Genomic DNA, 14359 nt, shown 5'->3' on the forward strand with positions numbered 1-14359 from the left:
TCCGGTTTCTGAAATGCGCGTTTTCAGAGGTGGCATTGTATTTTGTTATGCTGACGTTACGGATGAAAACTATCTCCGTGTCGAAGTTTGTTTGAAACATGTGACCATATCACCGTAATGTATGTTTTTTCAATATAGTTTAATCAGATTATTAGAATTTTTTCGGGAGTTTTGCCGTGTTCCGTTCTTTGAGTTTTTTAACTTTGGACATGGACCGTGCCAGTCGACCAGTACCCAGGCTAAATGAAGAGGGGAGGTTGCCATTGTGAATGGATTGAACGACTCATCAGGACTAAGGACACCTTGATCAACATTCTGATGAAAGACCAGCAATAGTAAGACCCAATTTACGATGTTATTTCATATATCTGTCGTGCATGTGAACTGGTCGGGCGCGTCCAGCCGGTTCTGGCTGGCCTCGTTATGCTAATTTAGCGATACATTTTGTTTTCGCTATAAAACATTTAAAAAATCTGAAATATTGTTTGGATTCACCAGATGTTGGGCTTTCAATGTCTGTACGCTGTGTATTTTTTCTGAAATGTTTTAAGACAAGTAATTAGTTATATAACGTTGGTCTCTGTAATTGTTCTAGCTGCATCAGCACTATATCAGATTGCAGCTGCAATGTAGAACTGTGATTTATACCTGAAAAATGCACATTTAAAAAAAAAAAACTATGCTATACCATAAATATGTTATCAGACTGTCATCTTATAAATTTGTTTGTTGGTTTGTGGCTATCAATATCTTAGTTTAGCCGAATTGGTGATAGCACCTGATGGAGTAAGAAACTGTTGGAGTAAGAAAATGGTGTCTTTTGCTAACGTGTTTAGCTAATAGATTTACATATTTTGTCTTCCCTGTAAAACATTTAAAAAATCTGAAATGGTGGTTTTATTCACAAGATCTGTGTCTTTCATTGGGTGTCTTGGACTTGTGATTTAATGATATTTAGATGCTTCTATTTAATTGTGACGCTATGCTAGCGATGCTAATCAGTGTGTGGGGGGGGGGGGGGGTGCTCCCGGATCCGGGTTAGGTACTCTGTAGAGGTTTTAATGTATGTATGAAGAGCTTTACTTTGTCCATACTAAAAGCCAAATAAAGCAAATGAGATAGGAACTGTGTTTGTCATTCAGACATTTCCAACATGTTACTGATGAGGCAACACTTCATCTAATCTTATAGGATGATGACTTGAAGAAAACGTTTTTCTTCATCAAAAGGAAAAACAGAATAAGATCTTATACATGTAATACATTTGATTTCCAAATATGCCTGTGTACAGTATTAACATTATCTGTCCACTTCTTGATCTTGTGGCTGAAACTCAAACGAGCTGCCTGTGAGAACGAGAAGCTGATTTAAAACTCAAACCCAGCTGGATATACAGTAGTTAGATCACCAGGCCAGTCTGTTCTCATGCCTTGCTCCTGTACTGACCCTCAGACTAAACCTGCCAGCATCACATGGACTAAACTCTAGAATGGAAAGAGACCTGAGATTTCATTAACCCAGTGATCTCTACAGAGACAGAGTGGAGATGTTTGATACTGAGAACTCTCCTGGAAACCTCTGTCCTCCTCTCAGAGCTCACTGAGAAGGATCAGGGAGATTACAGGTGTATAATCAACATTATAAACTGGGTGATTTGAGCCCTGAATGCTGATTGGCTGACAGCCTTGGTACATCAGACCATATACCACGGGTTTGAAAAAACATATTTTTTTACTGCTCTAATTCCGTTGGTAAACAGTTTATAATAGCAATAAGGCAACTCGGGGGTTTGTGGTATATGGCCAGCTAAGGGCTGGGTCCAAGAACTGCCCTTAGCCGTGGAATATTGGACATATACCACACCCCCTCGGGCCTAATTGCTTAAATAGAGAATACAGAGACATCACTCTTTATGTTAAAGGTAATACACCTGATTCTGATCTAGCCTTTTCATTTATTTGTATGTATATTTAATTTCATTTTAAATAGTCAATTTTCCACCAAATCCATTAGAAAGTCAAGACATCATGATTACGAAACACTTCTGCAAAGGATGTCAATTTTCACTAAAATACAGAGTCTTTATCTGACTCCCTGACCAGAGCCATTATCATACATCTCTGTCCCAGATCTGGCAGTAGCATAGAGTGTAGCCTACTAGACCAAACACAATGTCTTCATAAACACTCATGACAACGATTATCATTTGAAAGGCATTAAAATATTTTGCCTCTAGAAAGTGGCCATACCTGTTGTAACAGTGCCTCTATAAGTGCTTCTGCCGTGGAAAAAAAATCATTGATCATCTCCTCTCACGTTATAGACCATACAACCACCATATCTACCAACACCCAACCAATAACAACCACTACCCAACCAATAACAACCACTACCCAACCACCAACAACCACTACCCAACCAACAACAACCACTACCCAACCACCAACAACCACTACCTAACCAACAACAATCACCACCCAACCAACAACCACTACCCAACCAACAACAACCACTACCCAACCAACAACAACCACTACCCAACCAACAACAACCACTACCCAACCAACAACCACCAAACCACCATATTTAACAACACCCAACCAACAACAACCACTAACCAACCAACAACAACCATTACCCAACCAAAAACCACCCAACCAACAACAACCACTACCCAACCAACAACAACCTCTACCCAACCAACAACAACCACTACCCAACCAACAACAACCACTACCCAACCAACAACAACCACTACCCAACCAACATCAATCACCACCGAACCAACAACCACTACCCAACCAACAACAACCACTACCCAACCAACAACAACCACTACCCAACCAACAACAACCACTACCCAACCAACATCAATCACCACCGAACCAACAACCACTACCCAACCAACAACAACCACTACCCAACCAACAACAACCACTACCCAACCAACAACAACCACTACCCAACCAACAACAACCACTACCCAACCAACATCAATCACCACCGAACCAACAACCACTACCCAACCAACAACAACCACTACCCAACCAACAACAACCACTACCCAACCAACAACAACCACTACCCAACCAACATCAATCACCACCGAACCAACAACCACTACCCAACCAACAACAACCACTACCCAACCAACAACAACCACTACCCAACCAACAACAACCACTACCCAACCAACATCAATCACCACCGAACCAACAACCACTACCCAACCAACAACAACCACTACCCAACCAACAACAACCACTAACCAACCAACAACAACCACTACCCAACCAACAACAACCACTACCCAACCAACATCAATCACCACCGAACCAACAACCACTACCCAACCAACAACAACCACTACCCAACCAACAACAACCACTACCCAACCAACATCAATCACCACCGAACCAACAACCACTACCCAACCAACAACAACCACTACCCAACCAACAACAACCAACACCCAACCAACAACAACCACTACCCAAGCAACAACAACCACTACCCAACCAACAACCACTCACCCACCCAACAACCACCTAACCAACAACAACCAACAACAACAACAACCGCCCAACCAACAACAACAACCAGCCAACAACAACCACCCAACCAACAACAACCGCTTAATCAACAAAAAAAAACACAACAACCACTACCCAACCAACATCAATCACCACCGAACCAACAACCACTACCCAACCAACAACAACCACTACCCAACCAACATCAATCACCACCGAACCAACAACCACTACCCAACCAACAACAACCACTACCCAACCAACAACAACCAACACCCAACCAACAACAACCACTACCCAAGCAACAACAACCACTACCCAACCAACAACCACCCACCCACCCAACAACCACCCAGCCAACAACAACCACCTAACCAACAACAACAACAACAACCACCCAACCAACAACAACAACCGCCCAACCAACAACAACAACCAGCCAACAACAACCACCCAACCAACAACAACCGCCTAATCAAAAAAATAAAAAACACAACAACCACTACCCAACCAACAACAACCACTACCCAACCAACAACAACCACTACCCAACCAACAACAACCACTACCCACCCAACCAACAACCACCCAACCAACAACCACTACCCAAAAAACAACAACCACTACCCAACCAAAAACAACCACTACCCAACCAACAACCACCATATCAACCAACACCTAACCAACAACAACCACTAACCAACCAATAACAACCACTACCCAACCAACAACAACCACTACCCAACCAACAACAACCACCAACCAACCACCCAACCACCATATCAACCAACACCCAACCAACAACAACCACTAACCAACCAACAACAACCACTACCCAAACAACAACAACCACCAGCCAACCACCCAAACAACAACAACCACCCAACCAACAAGCATAGGTAAGTGCCAATACATAATTACATACTCATTATGATATAGCAACTCCATGAAAACATTATAATACAATTTCAGAAGGAACTATTTTACACACATACACATGGCTTGATATTGCATGTACAGTAACATTTTAACAGAGACCAGACACCTCCTGTACTTCTCCTTTAGTATTGTGTCAGCGCTCATTGCGGTCATTGTGGTCATAGCAGTCATTGTGGTTATAACAGTCATTGCGGTTATAGCAGTCACTGTGGTTATAGCAGTCATTGTGGTTATAGCAGTCATCGTGGTTATAGCAGTCATTGTGGTTATAGCAGTCATCGTGGTTATAGCAGTCACTGTGGTGATAGCAGTCATCGTGGTGATAGCAGTCATCGTGGTTATAGCAGTCATTGTGGTTATAGCAGTCACTGTGGTTATAGCAGTCACTGTGGTTATAGCAGTCACTGTGGTTATAGCAGTCACTGTGGTTATAGCAGTCACTGTGGTTATAGCAGTCATCGTGGTTATAGCAGTCATCGTGGTTATAGCAGTCATTGTGGTTATAGCAGTCATTGTGGTTATAGCAGTCATTGTGGTTCTAGCAGTCATTGTGGTTCTAGCAGTCATCATGGTTCTAGCAGTCATCGTGGTTCTAGCAGTCATCGTGGTTCTAGCAGTCATTGTGGTTCTAGCAGTCATTGTGGTTCTAGCAGTCATTGTGGTTCTAGCAGTCATTGTGGTTATAGCAGTCATTGTGGTTATAGCAGTCATTGTGGTTATAGCAGTCATTGTGGTTATAACATTGTTACTGAAGAAGAGGAGCAGAGCAGCTGGACCAGATGTCAAACAGTCTGATGATGTGAATTACAGTATGTTAATCAAACTGAAACTGAAACTGTCAATATCAGATAACTTTTAAGTTTATGCCTACATTTAGCATATTTAGTTGTTTTTTATAAGTGTATGTTTTTGTTCTATGATATTGTATATCAGGTTTGATCTTTAGTTTGGTACTTTTAGGTCTATTTCTGATATGTGTCCTTTTTAAAACCAAGTGAAGTGGGTCGATTTTCTCAAAGCATACAGCTAATATGTATTTTATTGTATTGAGTATAAATTAAATAAGTAAATGATGTAAACTGGGTTTGTGCTAAGTTCTAAGACACTGGGTTATTATCTGTCATTAGTCATTAGTTATTATCTGTCATGTGTATGGGTGCATACTGTATAGAATAAGAGCTGGAAATTAAACAGTAATCAACATACACCTGATTAAAAGTAAGAATGATATTCCACAGAAAAGTCCACTCTTCAGCAGAGACAGAAGGATGGCCTGCAGTTCCCTGCCACAGGATGTGTTTTAGGTGGCATAGCATGACATTCTCACACTCATCTAACATTGTGCACGGAAAGCTGAAACTGGCTAACAAATAGCTCACTGTGGGTTCAGAGCCTGCATACAGAGAGAAACCTAAGAGAAACCTCCCGTATCTTCTCTGGTCTTATTCCAAAAACAGTCTGTTTGCTATGAACAGTCCTGACTTGACTTTAAACAGCCCTGCTGTCTGACCTCATACTGGCTGACGATGGCTGAGAAGGCGGGCGAGGTCCGGCAGCTTTCGTCCAGCAGGCTCATGCTGCGGTCGTAGTGACCAATGTAGGCCGTGAAGACCACAAACTCCAACTTCCTGGATAGGATGACATCCGCAATCCTCTGGCTCTCTTCCCTGAAGGAAGAGAAAGAATGGTATGAAGAAAAATGAAGGATTGCACACTAGACACTGTGCTCAGTATGCAGCAGACACATGGTCCATCTGATCTGATGAATGACCTCTGTGCTGCATTAATGTGTGTTCTGTCGGTCATGAGTACTGTGTGTGTCGGCTGTGTGTGTGTGTGTGTGTGTGTGTGTGTGTGTGTGTGTGTGTGTGTGTGTGTGTGTGTGTGTGTGTGTGTGTGTGTGTGTGTGTGTGTGTGTGTGTGTGTGTGGTGTAGAGTCTGCAGTGTCTCACCACTGTCGGATGCGGTTCTCTAACTCGGTGAGGATTCTGCGGTGCAGAGTGTAAACATCAGGCAGCTTGTTGAGGATCTCCCTTAGCCTCTCCTCCTCCAGCACAGGATCTCCCTCATCCCCTACTGCAGCCCCCACCGCCTCCCTGAAGTCCTGACACAGAGATGAACATGATTTGATTATATGGGTTATTAACATACTGTACATGACACACACTCATTTTATGAAGTCAATCAGTGCTGCCAGCCCTACGGCTGGAAGAGTCCTCCATTCACACAACAAAAATGGGAATCTCTGAGCATTATGTCGGTCTGTCTGTCTGTCGGTCATGATGTCTATTTTTAGACAGACTGCTAATGACTGCATGAGGCAGCCAGTTAGCTCCTATAATGTACAGAGCCAGAGCACTAGATTATTTCCATAAGCCATAAGATGTAGGCCTGCTATGGTACATGTATGTTTACTTGCCTACATATACAGAAGTATAACGCAGTACCCTATCAATGACTGCAATAGGGGCATTGCCACATTTTGTGATGGAATTTTCATTAACATCTTACGATTACGTCTCTGATCACAACAACAGGTTCTCTTCTTTTCACCCAGAAATAATACACACTAAAATTGCTGTGTCAATCCATTAACCATGATGAGCTGACCCACTTTTTGAAGCGCCTTACCAACCCCACCCTGGTTTCTCGGGAGAGGGGTGACAGACATTGTGATGTAATGCAGAGAGAAGTGCACCGAGATGAACTTTGACCCCAGAAGGGTTGCATTCCAAATCCCTTGCCTTCTTCTTGAAATGTGCAATGAACCACTTACCTTCCTCTAAAATAGGATAGTTGCTCTGCTGCTAAAAACTCTTCCACAGCTTGTGCAGACAGCACTGTTCTCCAGTCTGAAGGTAACCCTCCATTACATCATTCAAAGCCATCCCATTGATTCTATCTTGTCTGTGATTTACACGATTTGACTTTCCACAGACTAAAAAGTACTGTTTGCCATTTGAACTCATGGCTGCTAGTGTTCCGACTACTATACTGCTGTACCAAGTACCAAACATATCACTGTAGATTACCATCCTAACCCTTACGCCTCATCTTCTGTATCTTTCTCCTACCCAGCTCATAGGGGCACTAAAAGACGACAGGTAGCTTTCTTGGAGCAGATTTTGCCCCATGAAAGTAAGGGGTAAAATCATCAATAAAAACATGTCAAGTTCAAAGACTTCTTGATACTTACCACCTGGAGAAGCTTGAGGGCTTTCACATGTCTGCAGAGAGACAAATTGAGGCACTGTCAGGTTTCCATGTGCAGACAAATGTAAAAATGCATCAATTTCCAGGTTATTAAGGTGAAAGAACAAGGTGAAAGGGACACAACAATGTTACAGAGTTACAGTGATGCTGATCATTAGTGTTCTATGTCAGTGGTTCCCAAACTTTTTATAGTCCCGTACCCCTTCAAACATTCAACCTCCAGCTGTGTACCCCCTCTAGCACCAGGGTCAGCGCACTGTCAAATGTTGTTTTTTGCCATCATTGTAAGCCTGCCACACACACACACACTATACGATACATTTATTAAACATAAGAATGAGTGTAAGTTTTTGTCACATCCCGGCTCGTGAGAAGTGACAAAGAGATCTTATAGGACCAGGGCACAAATAATAATATATTAATAATCGATAATTTTGCTCTTTATTTAACCATCTTACATATAAAACCTTATTTGTTCATCAAAAATTGTGAATAACTCACCACAGGTTAATGAGAAGGGGGTGCTAGAAAGGATGCACATAACTCTGCAATGTTGGGTTGTATTGGAGAGAGTCTCAGTCTTAAATCATTTTCCACATACAGTCTGTGCCTGTATTTAGTTTTCATGCTAGTGAGGGCCGAGAATCCACTCTCACATAGGTACGTGGTTGCAAAGGGCATCAGTGTCTTAACAGCGTGATTTGCCAAGGCAGGAATCTCTGAGCGCAGCCCAATCTGGAAATCTGGCAGTGACTTCAGATTAAATAACATTTTCACAGAACCGCTTGTTGGAATTTCGATGAAGCTCTCTTGTTCAGATATCGGTAAGTGGACTGGAGGCAGGGCATGAAAGGGATAACGAATCCAGTTGTTTGGGTCACCCTTTCGGGAAAGTACCAGCGTAATTGCGCACCCAACTCACTCAGGTCCTTCGCTATATCACATTTGACATTGTCTGAGTTAATTTGCACACAAAAAATCATACAATGATGGAAAGACCTGTGTGTTGTCCTTGTTAATGCAGACAAAGAAGAGCTCCAAATTCTTAATCATAGCCTCAATTGTGTAACGCACATTGAATATACACTGCTCAAAAAATAAAGGGAACACTTAAACAACACAATGCAACTCCAAGTCAATCACACTTCTGTAAAATCAAACTGTCCACTTAGGAAGCAACACTGATTGACAATAAATTTCACATGCTGTTGTGCAAATGGAATAGACAAAAGGTGGAAATTATAGGCAATTAGCAAGACACCCCCAAAAAAGGAGTGATTCTGCAGGTGGTGACCACAGACCACTTCTCAGTTCCTATGCTTCCTGGCTGATGTTTTGGTCACTTTTGAATGCTGGCGGTGCTCTCACTCTAGTGGTAGCATGAGACGGAGTCTACAACCCACACAAGTGGCTCAGGTAGTGCAGTTCATCCAGGATGGCACATCAATGCGAGCTGTGGCAAAAAGGTTTGCTGTGTCTGTCAGCGTAGTGTCCAGAGCATGGAGGCGCTACCAGGAGACAGGCCAGTACATCAGGAGACGTGGAGGAGGCCGTAGGAGGGCAACAACCCAGCAGCAGGACCGCTACCTCCGCCTTTGTGCAAGGAGGTGCACTGCCAGCGCCCTGCAAAATGACCTCCAGCAGGCCACAAATGTGCATGTGTCTGCTCAAACGGTCAGAAACAGACTCCATGAGGGTGGTATGAGGGCCCGACGTCCACAGGTGGGGGTTGTGCTTACAGCCCAACACCGTGCAGGACGTTTGGCTTTTGCCAGAGAACACCAAGATTGGCAAATTCGCCACTGGGGCCCTGTGCTCTTCACAGATGAAAGCAGGTTCACACTGAGCACATGAGCACATGTGACAGACGTGACAGAGTCTGGAGACGCCGTGGAGAACGTTCTGCTGCCTGCAACATCCTCCAGCATGACCGGTTTGGCGATGGGTCAGTCATGGTGTGGGGTGGCATTTCTTTGTGGGGCCGCACAGCCCTCCATGTGCTCGCCAGAGGTAGCCTGACTGCCAATAGGTACCGAGATGAGATCCTCAGACCCCTTGTGAGACCATATGCTGACACATGCACATTTGTGGCCTGCTGGAGGTCATTTTGCAGGGCTCTGGCAGTGCACCTCCTTGCACAAAGGCGGAGGTAGCGGTCCTGCTGCTGGGTTCTTGCCCTCCTACGGCCTCCACCACGTCTCCTGATGTACTGGCCTGTCTCCTGGTAGCGCCTCCATGCTCTGGACACTACGCTGACAGACACAGCAAACCTTTTTGCCACAGCTCGCATTGATGTGCCATCCTGGATGAACTGCACTACCTGAGCCACTTGTGTGGGTTGTAGACTCCGTCTCATGCTACCACTAGAGTGAGAGCACCGCCAGCATTCAAAAGTGACCAAAACATCAGCCAGGAAGCATAGGAACTGAGAAGTGGTCTGTGGTCACCACCTGCAGAATCACTCCTTTTTTGGGGGTGTCTTGCTAATTGCCTATAATTTCCACCTTTTGTCTATTCCATTTGCACAACAGCATGTGAAATGTATTGTCAATCAGTGTTGCTTCCTAAGTGGACAGTTTGATTTCACAGAAGTGTGATTGACTTGGAGTTACATTGTGTTGTTTAAGTGTTCCCTTTATTTTTTTGAGCAGTGTAGTTTCAGAGAGTCCCTGTAATCCTAGATTCAGATCATTCAGGTGAGAAAAAACATCACCCAGATAGGCCAGTCGTGTGAGAAACTCGTCATCATGCAAGCGGTCAGATAAGTGAAAATTATGGCCAGTAAAGACAACTTTAAGCTCGTCTCTCAATTTTAAAAAATGTGTTAATACTTTGCCAATGGTAACCAGCATTGTAAAAGCGTTACATGGTCGCTGCCCATATCATCGCATAGTGCAGAAAATACATGAGAGTTCAGGGGCCTTGCTTTAACAAAGTTAACCATTTTCACTGTAGTGCCCAAAACGTCTTTCAAGCTGTCAGGCATTCCCTTGGCAGCAAGAACCTCTCAGTGGATGCTGCAGTGTACCCATGTGGCGTCGGGAGCAACTGCTGGCACGCACGCGCATTACCATTCCACTATGTCTCCCTATCATGGCTTTTGCGCCATCAGTACAGATTTCAGCATGAGCAGCAGCTTCCCGCGAGAGAGTAACGGTTAATGTGATTATTTGACTAGGCTACCTATATTTGACATTGCATTGTTATTTCGCTGAACACTAGATGGTTGAATTTTATTCTTGGCAGTGTAACGAGGCTACTCAGGCAAGAAATAAAACTCAGCCAAATGTATAGCCCCGTTGGAAAATATAAATGGACTGTTTGAAAATGTGCAGAAAATGAGAATCACATTTTTATTTGGCGTACCCCCTACGGCATTGCGCGTACCCCAGCTTGGGAATACCTGTTCTATGTGATACTCACAATCTCTCAGTGTCCACCAGCTCTTTGGCAATGTAGAAGGCTCTGGATCGACCGTCGCTCTGTCAAGAACAACATTATCACTAACAAATCTCTGTTGAATAGCAAACATAATACAATAGCAATATCTTAACTTATTTTTTAACACTCAAGCGGTCTCAAAGGTTTTGAAGTCTCACCTGTCTGCCATATGTGTTATCTTCTCCTCCCTCCTCCTCCTCAGAGGTGCGTCCTTGGTCCTCCTCAGCTGTCCCTCCCCTCGCCTCACCCGATGACCCACCAGGGGGACCAACAGCTAGGGAGCACACGGTGTAGGGTTCTGTATAGGCACTAAATGAACAGGACCGAATCAGAGTATCAGTATACTGTAGTTCACACTTCACACACACAGGTCAACAAACACACACAGGTCAACAAACACACACATACGTATCAACATATGAGAGTTTATTTCCAAAACACATGTTTTTTCACTAGAAATGATTGATTATGGGTATCATCATGTGTGTGTAAAATATTACTCTTCTCAGATTTTTTATTAATAGATTTTAAATGTATATTGAAATGTGTTTTATTTGCAAAATGCTATACGCTGAGTGTACAAACCATTATGAACACCTAATCTTTCCATGACATAGACTGACAAGGTGAATCCAGGTGAAAGCTATGATCCCTTATTGATGTCACTTGTTAAATCCACTTAAATCCGTGTAGCTGAAGGGGAGGAGACAGGCTAAAGAAGAGAAGGATTTTTAAGCCTTGAGACTATTGAGACATGGATTGTGTATGTGTGCCTTTCAGAGGGTCAATGGCAAGACAAAAGATGGGTGATGGGTTCAAAGTGCCTTTGAACGGGGTATGGTAGTAGGTGCCTTTGAACGGGGTATGGTAGTAGGTGCCTTTGAACGGGGTATGGTAGTAGGTGCCTTTGAACGGGGTATGGTAGTAGGTGCACCGGTTTTTGTGTTTCAAGAACTGCAACACTGCTGGATTTTTTCATGCTCAAAAGTTTCCCATGTGGGGCCTCCAGAGTGGCGCAGTGGTCTAAGGCACTGCATCGCAGTGCTTGAGGCGTCACTACAGATCCAGGTTCGATCCCGGGCTGTGAACAGCCGGCCATGTACGGGAGACCCATAAGGCGGCGCAGTGTAGGGTTTGGGCCTGGCTGGGATTTCCTAGTCCCATCGCACTCCAGCGACTCCTGTGACGGGCCGGGCGCCCGCACACTGACTTTGGTTGCCAGTTGTACAGTGTTTCCTCTGACACATTGGTGCAGCTGGCTTCCTGGTTAAGCGTGCAGTGTGTCAAGAAGCAGTGCGGCTTGACAGAGTCATGTTTCGGAGGACTCTCGACCTTTGCCTCTCCTGAGTCCGTACGGGAGTTGCAGCGATGGGACTAGACTGCAACCACCAATTGGATATAATGAAATTGGGAAGAAAAAGGGGTAAAAGTTGAAATAAAAATTCAAAGAATGGTCCACCACCCAAAGGACATCCAGCCAACTTGAAATAACTGTGGGAAGCATTGGAGTTAACATGGGCCAGCATCCCTGTGGAACGCTTTGGACACCTTGTAGAGTCCATGCCCCGAGGAATTGAGGGTAAAAGAGAGGGGGGGTGCAACTCAATATTAACACTAACTATAAGTCGCACTGGATAAGAGCATCTGCTAAATGACCAAAATGTCAAATGTAAATGTCTATATAAAGATGTCATATTACTGTATTGGTTAATAACAATACAAATAATACTAACATTGATGCCACAAATGTATCATTTCTAAGGTTCTCTATAAAAAAATGTAGTTATTTGTTACATTTGACTGTGTAAAACCTAGCAGTACTACTTATATAGTCTTGCAAAAAACATGATTATTTGTCTCTCTGAAATGAAACCATCAAGTGATAGATTTCAAACAAATACTGTACATGTCTGTCATTAAACAACCCCATGCCATGATTAGATCATGTAAAAACACACCAATCTCTTTCATAAGTTCTTTAACAAAAAAAGCTAATTACCAACATTTCTGAAAATGGATATATAGCGTTTTGGAATGAATCTCTTCATATGTACAGTACATCAACAAACAGTCACACACACAGTGCAATACCATAACATTTTTGTTGGTAAACTGAAATCTGGCAGATGATGAGGGAGAGAGAGACTGAGAGTGTGAGAGAGAGAGAGAGAGAGAGAGAGAGAGTGTGAAAGAGTGTGAAAGAGAGAGAGAGAGAGAGAGAGAGAGAGAGAGAGATAGAGGGAGCAAGAGAGGGAGCAAGAGAGCGAGAGAGAGAGAGAGAGAGAGAGGGAGCGAGAGAGAGAGAGAGAGAGAGAGAGAGAGAGAGAGAGAGAGAGAGAGGAGAGAGAGAGAGAGAGAGAGAGAGAGAGAGAGAGAGAGAGAGAGAGAGAGAGGAGAGAGAGAGAGAGAGAGGAGAGAGAGAGAGAGGAGAGAGAGAGAGAGAGAGAGAGAGAGAGAGAGAGAGAGAGAGAGAGAGAGAGGAGGGAGGGAGGGAGGGAGGGAGGGAGGGAGGGAGGGAGGGAGGGAGGGAGGGAGGGAGGGAGGGAGGGAGGGAGGGAGGGAGGGAGGGGAGGGAGGGAGGGAGGGAGGGAGGGAGGGAGGGAGGGAGAGAGAGAGAGGGGCAGTAGTGACCCCATCAAAGATATTGCTAAACCAAAGGACATTTACAGGGAGGAATTCATCGGATGGGCAATGGATCAAATCCATAAAAGACAAAACTCTGATTGTTAAACAGATAAAAAAATTATGAAACATAATAAAAAACATTCTTCAGATGAATATGAAGTCCGGAGACACAGTGAGACACAGCTTGTCTTCAGCTGGTGTCCATTTCCAAACCAACACAGAGAGATCTGGTAACGCGTCTTTATAGGAAATTAAGAGGAAGATGTCATGTCAATGGAAAGGAGGATTAATCAACCCCAGAGTGATCTCTCATAGGCCACGGTGTCGCCAGTTGATGAATGGCTCATAAAACTCAAAGGCTCTTAGAGAAACGAATTAAAAAACATTTGTTCAGGAAGAGAACAATGACGGTGTTAGAGTAATGTTTCAAGATTCTATCTGCCCACTCCAACGCGCTGTATGTATGCTGTTTCAATCATTAATGTCTTTATCTACAGACCACAACATGAACTCTTATCTTCATACAGCTTTTTCATTGATATAAAGTCTATAAAGTTGTTTCAATACACTAAGTGCACTAAACATTAGGAACACCTGCTCTTTCCATG

At 43.7% G+C, this 14359-nt stretch overlaps 1 protein-coding gene across 2 annotated transcripts in view; it reads right to left on the minus strand.

Annotated features, from left to right (window-relative positions):
- Positions 1-14359, minus strand: part of LOC129815502 (FYVE, RhoGEF and PH domain-containing protein 5-like) — a 59153-nt gene that overhangs the window by 21319 nt on the left and 23475 nt on the right. For both annotated transcript variants that reach the window (XM_055869392.1, XM_055869391.1), the window contains exons 3-7: positions 11285-11435; positions 11109-11167; positions 7669-7699; positions 6425-6576; positions 5983-6139 (exon numbers count right to left, since the gene is read on the minus strand). In XM_055869392.1, the coding sequence (XP_055725367.1) occupies positions 5983-6139; positions 6425-6576; positions 7669-7699; positions 11109-11167; positions 11285-11435 (550 nt within the window). The remainder of the gene's footprint in view (positions 1-5982; positions 6140-6424; positions 6577-7668; positions 7700-11108; positions 11168-11284; positions 11436-14359) is intronic.

The sequence above is a fragment of the Salvelinus fontinalis genome, chromosome 18 (genome assembly GCF_029448725.1).
Source record: "Salvelinus fontinalis isolate EN_2023a chromosome 18, ASM2944872v1, whole genome shotgun sequence".
In the NCBI taxonomy this organism is placed as follows: domain Eukaryota; kingdom Metazoa; phylum Chordata; class Actinopteri; order Salmoniformes; family Salmonidae; genus Salvelinus; species Salvelinus fontinalis.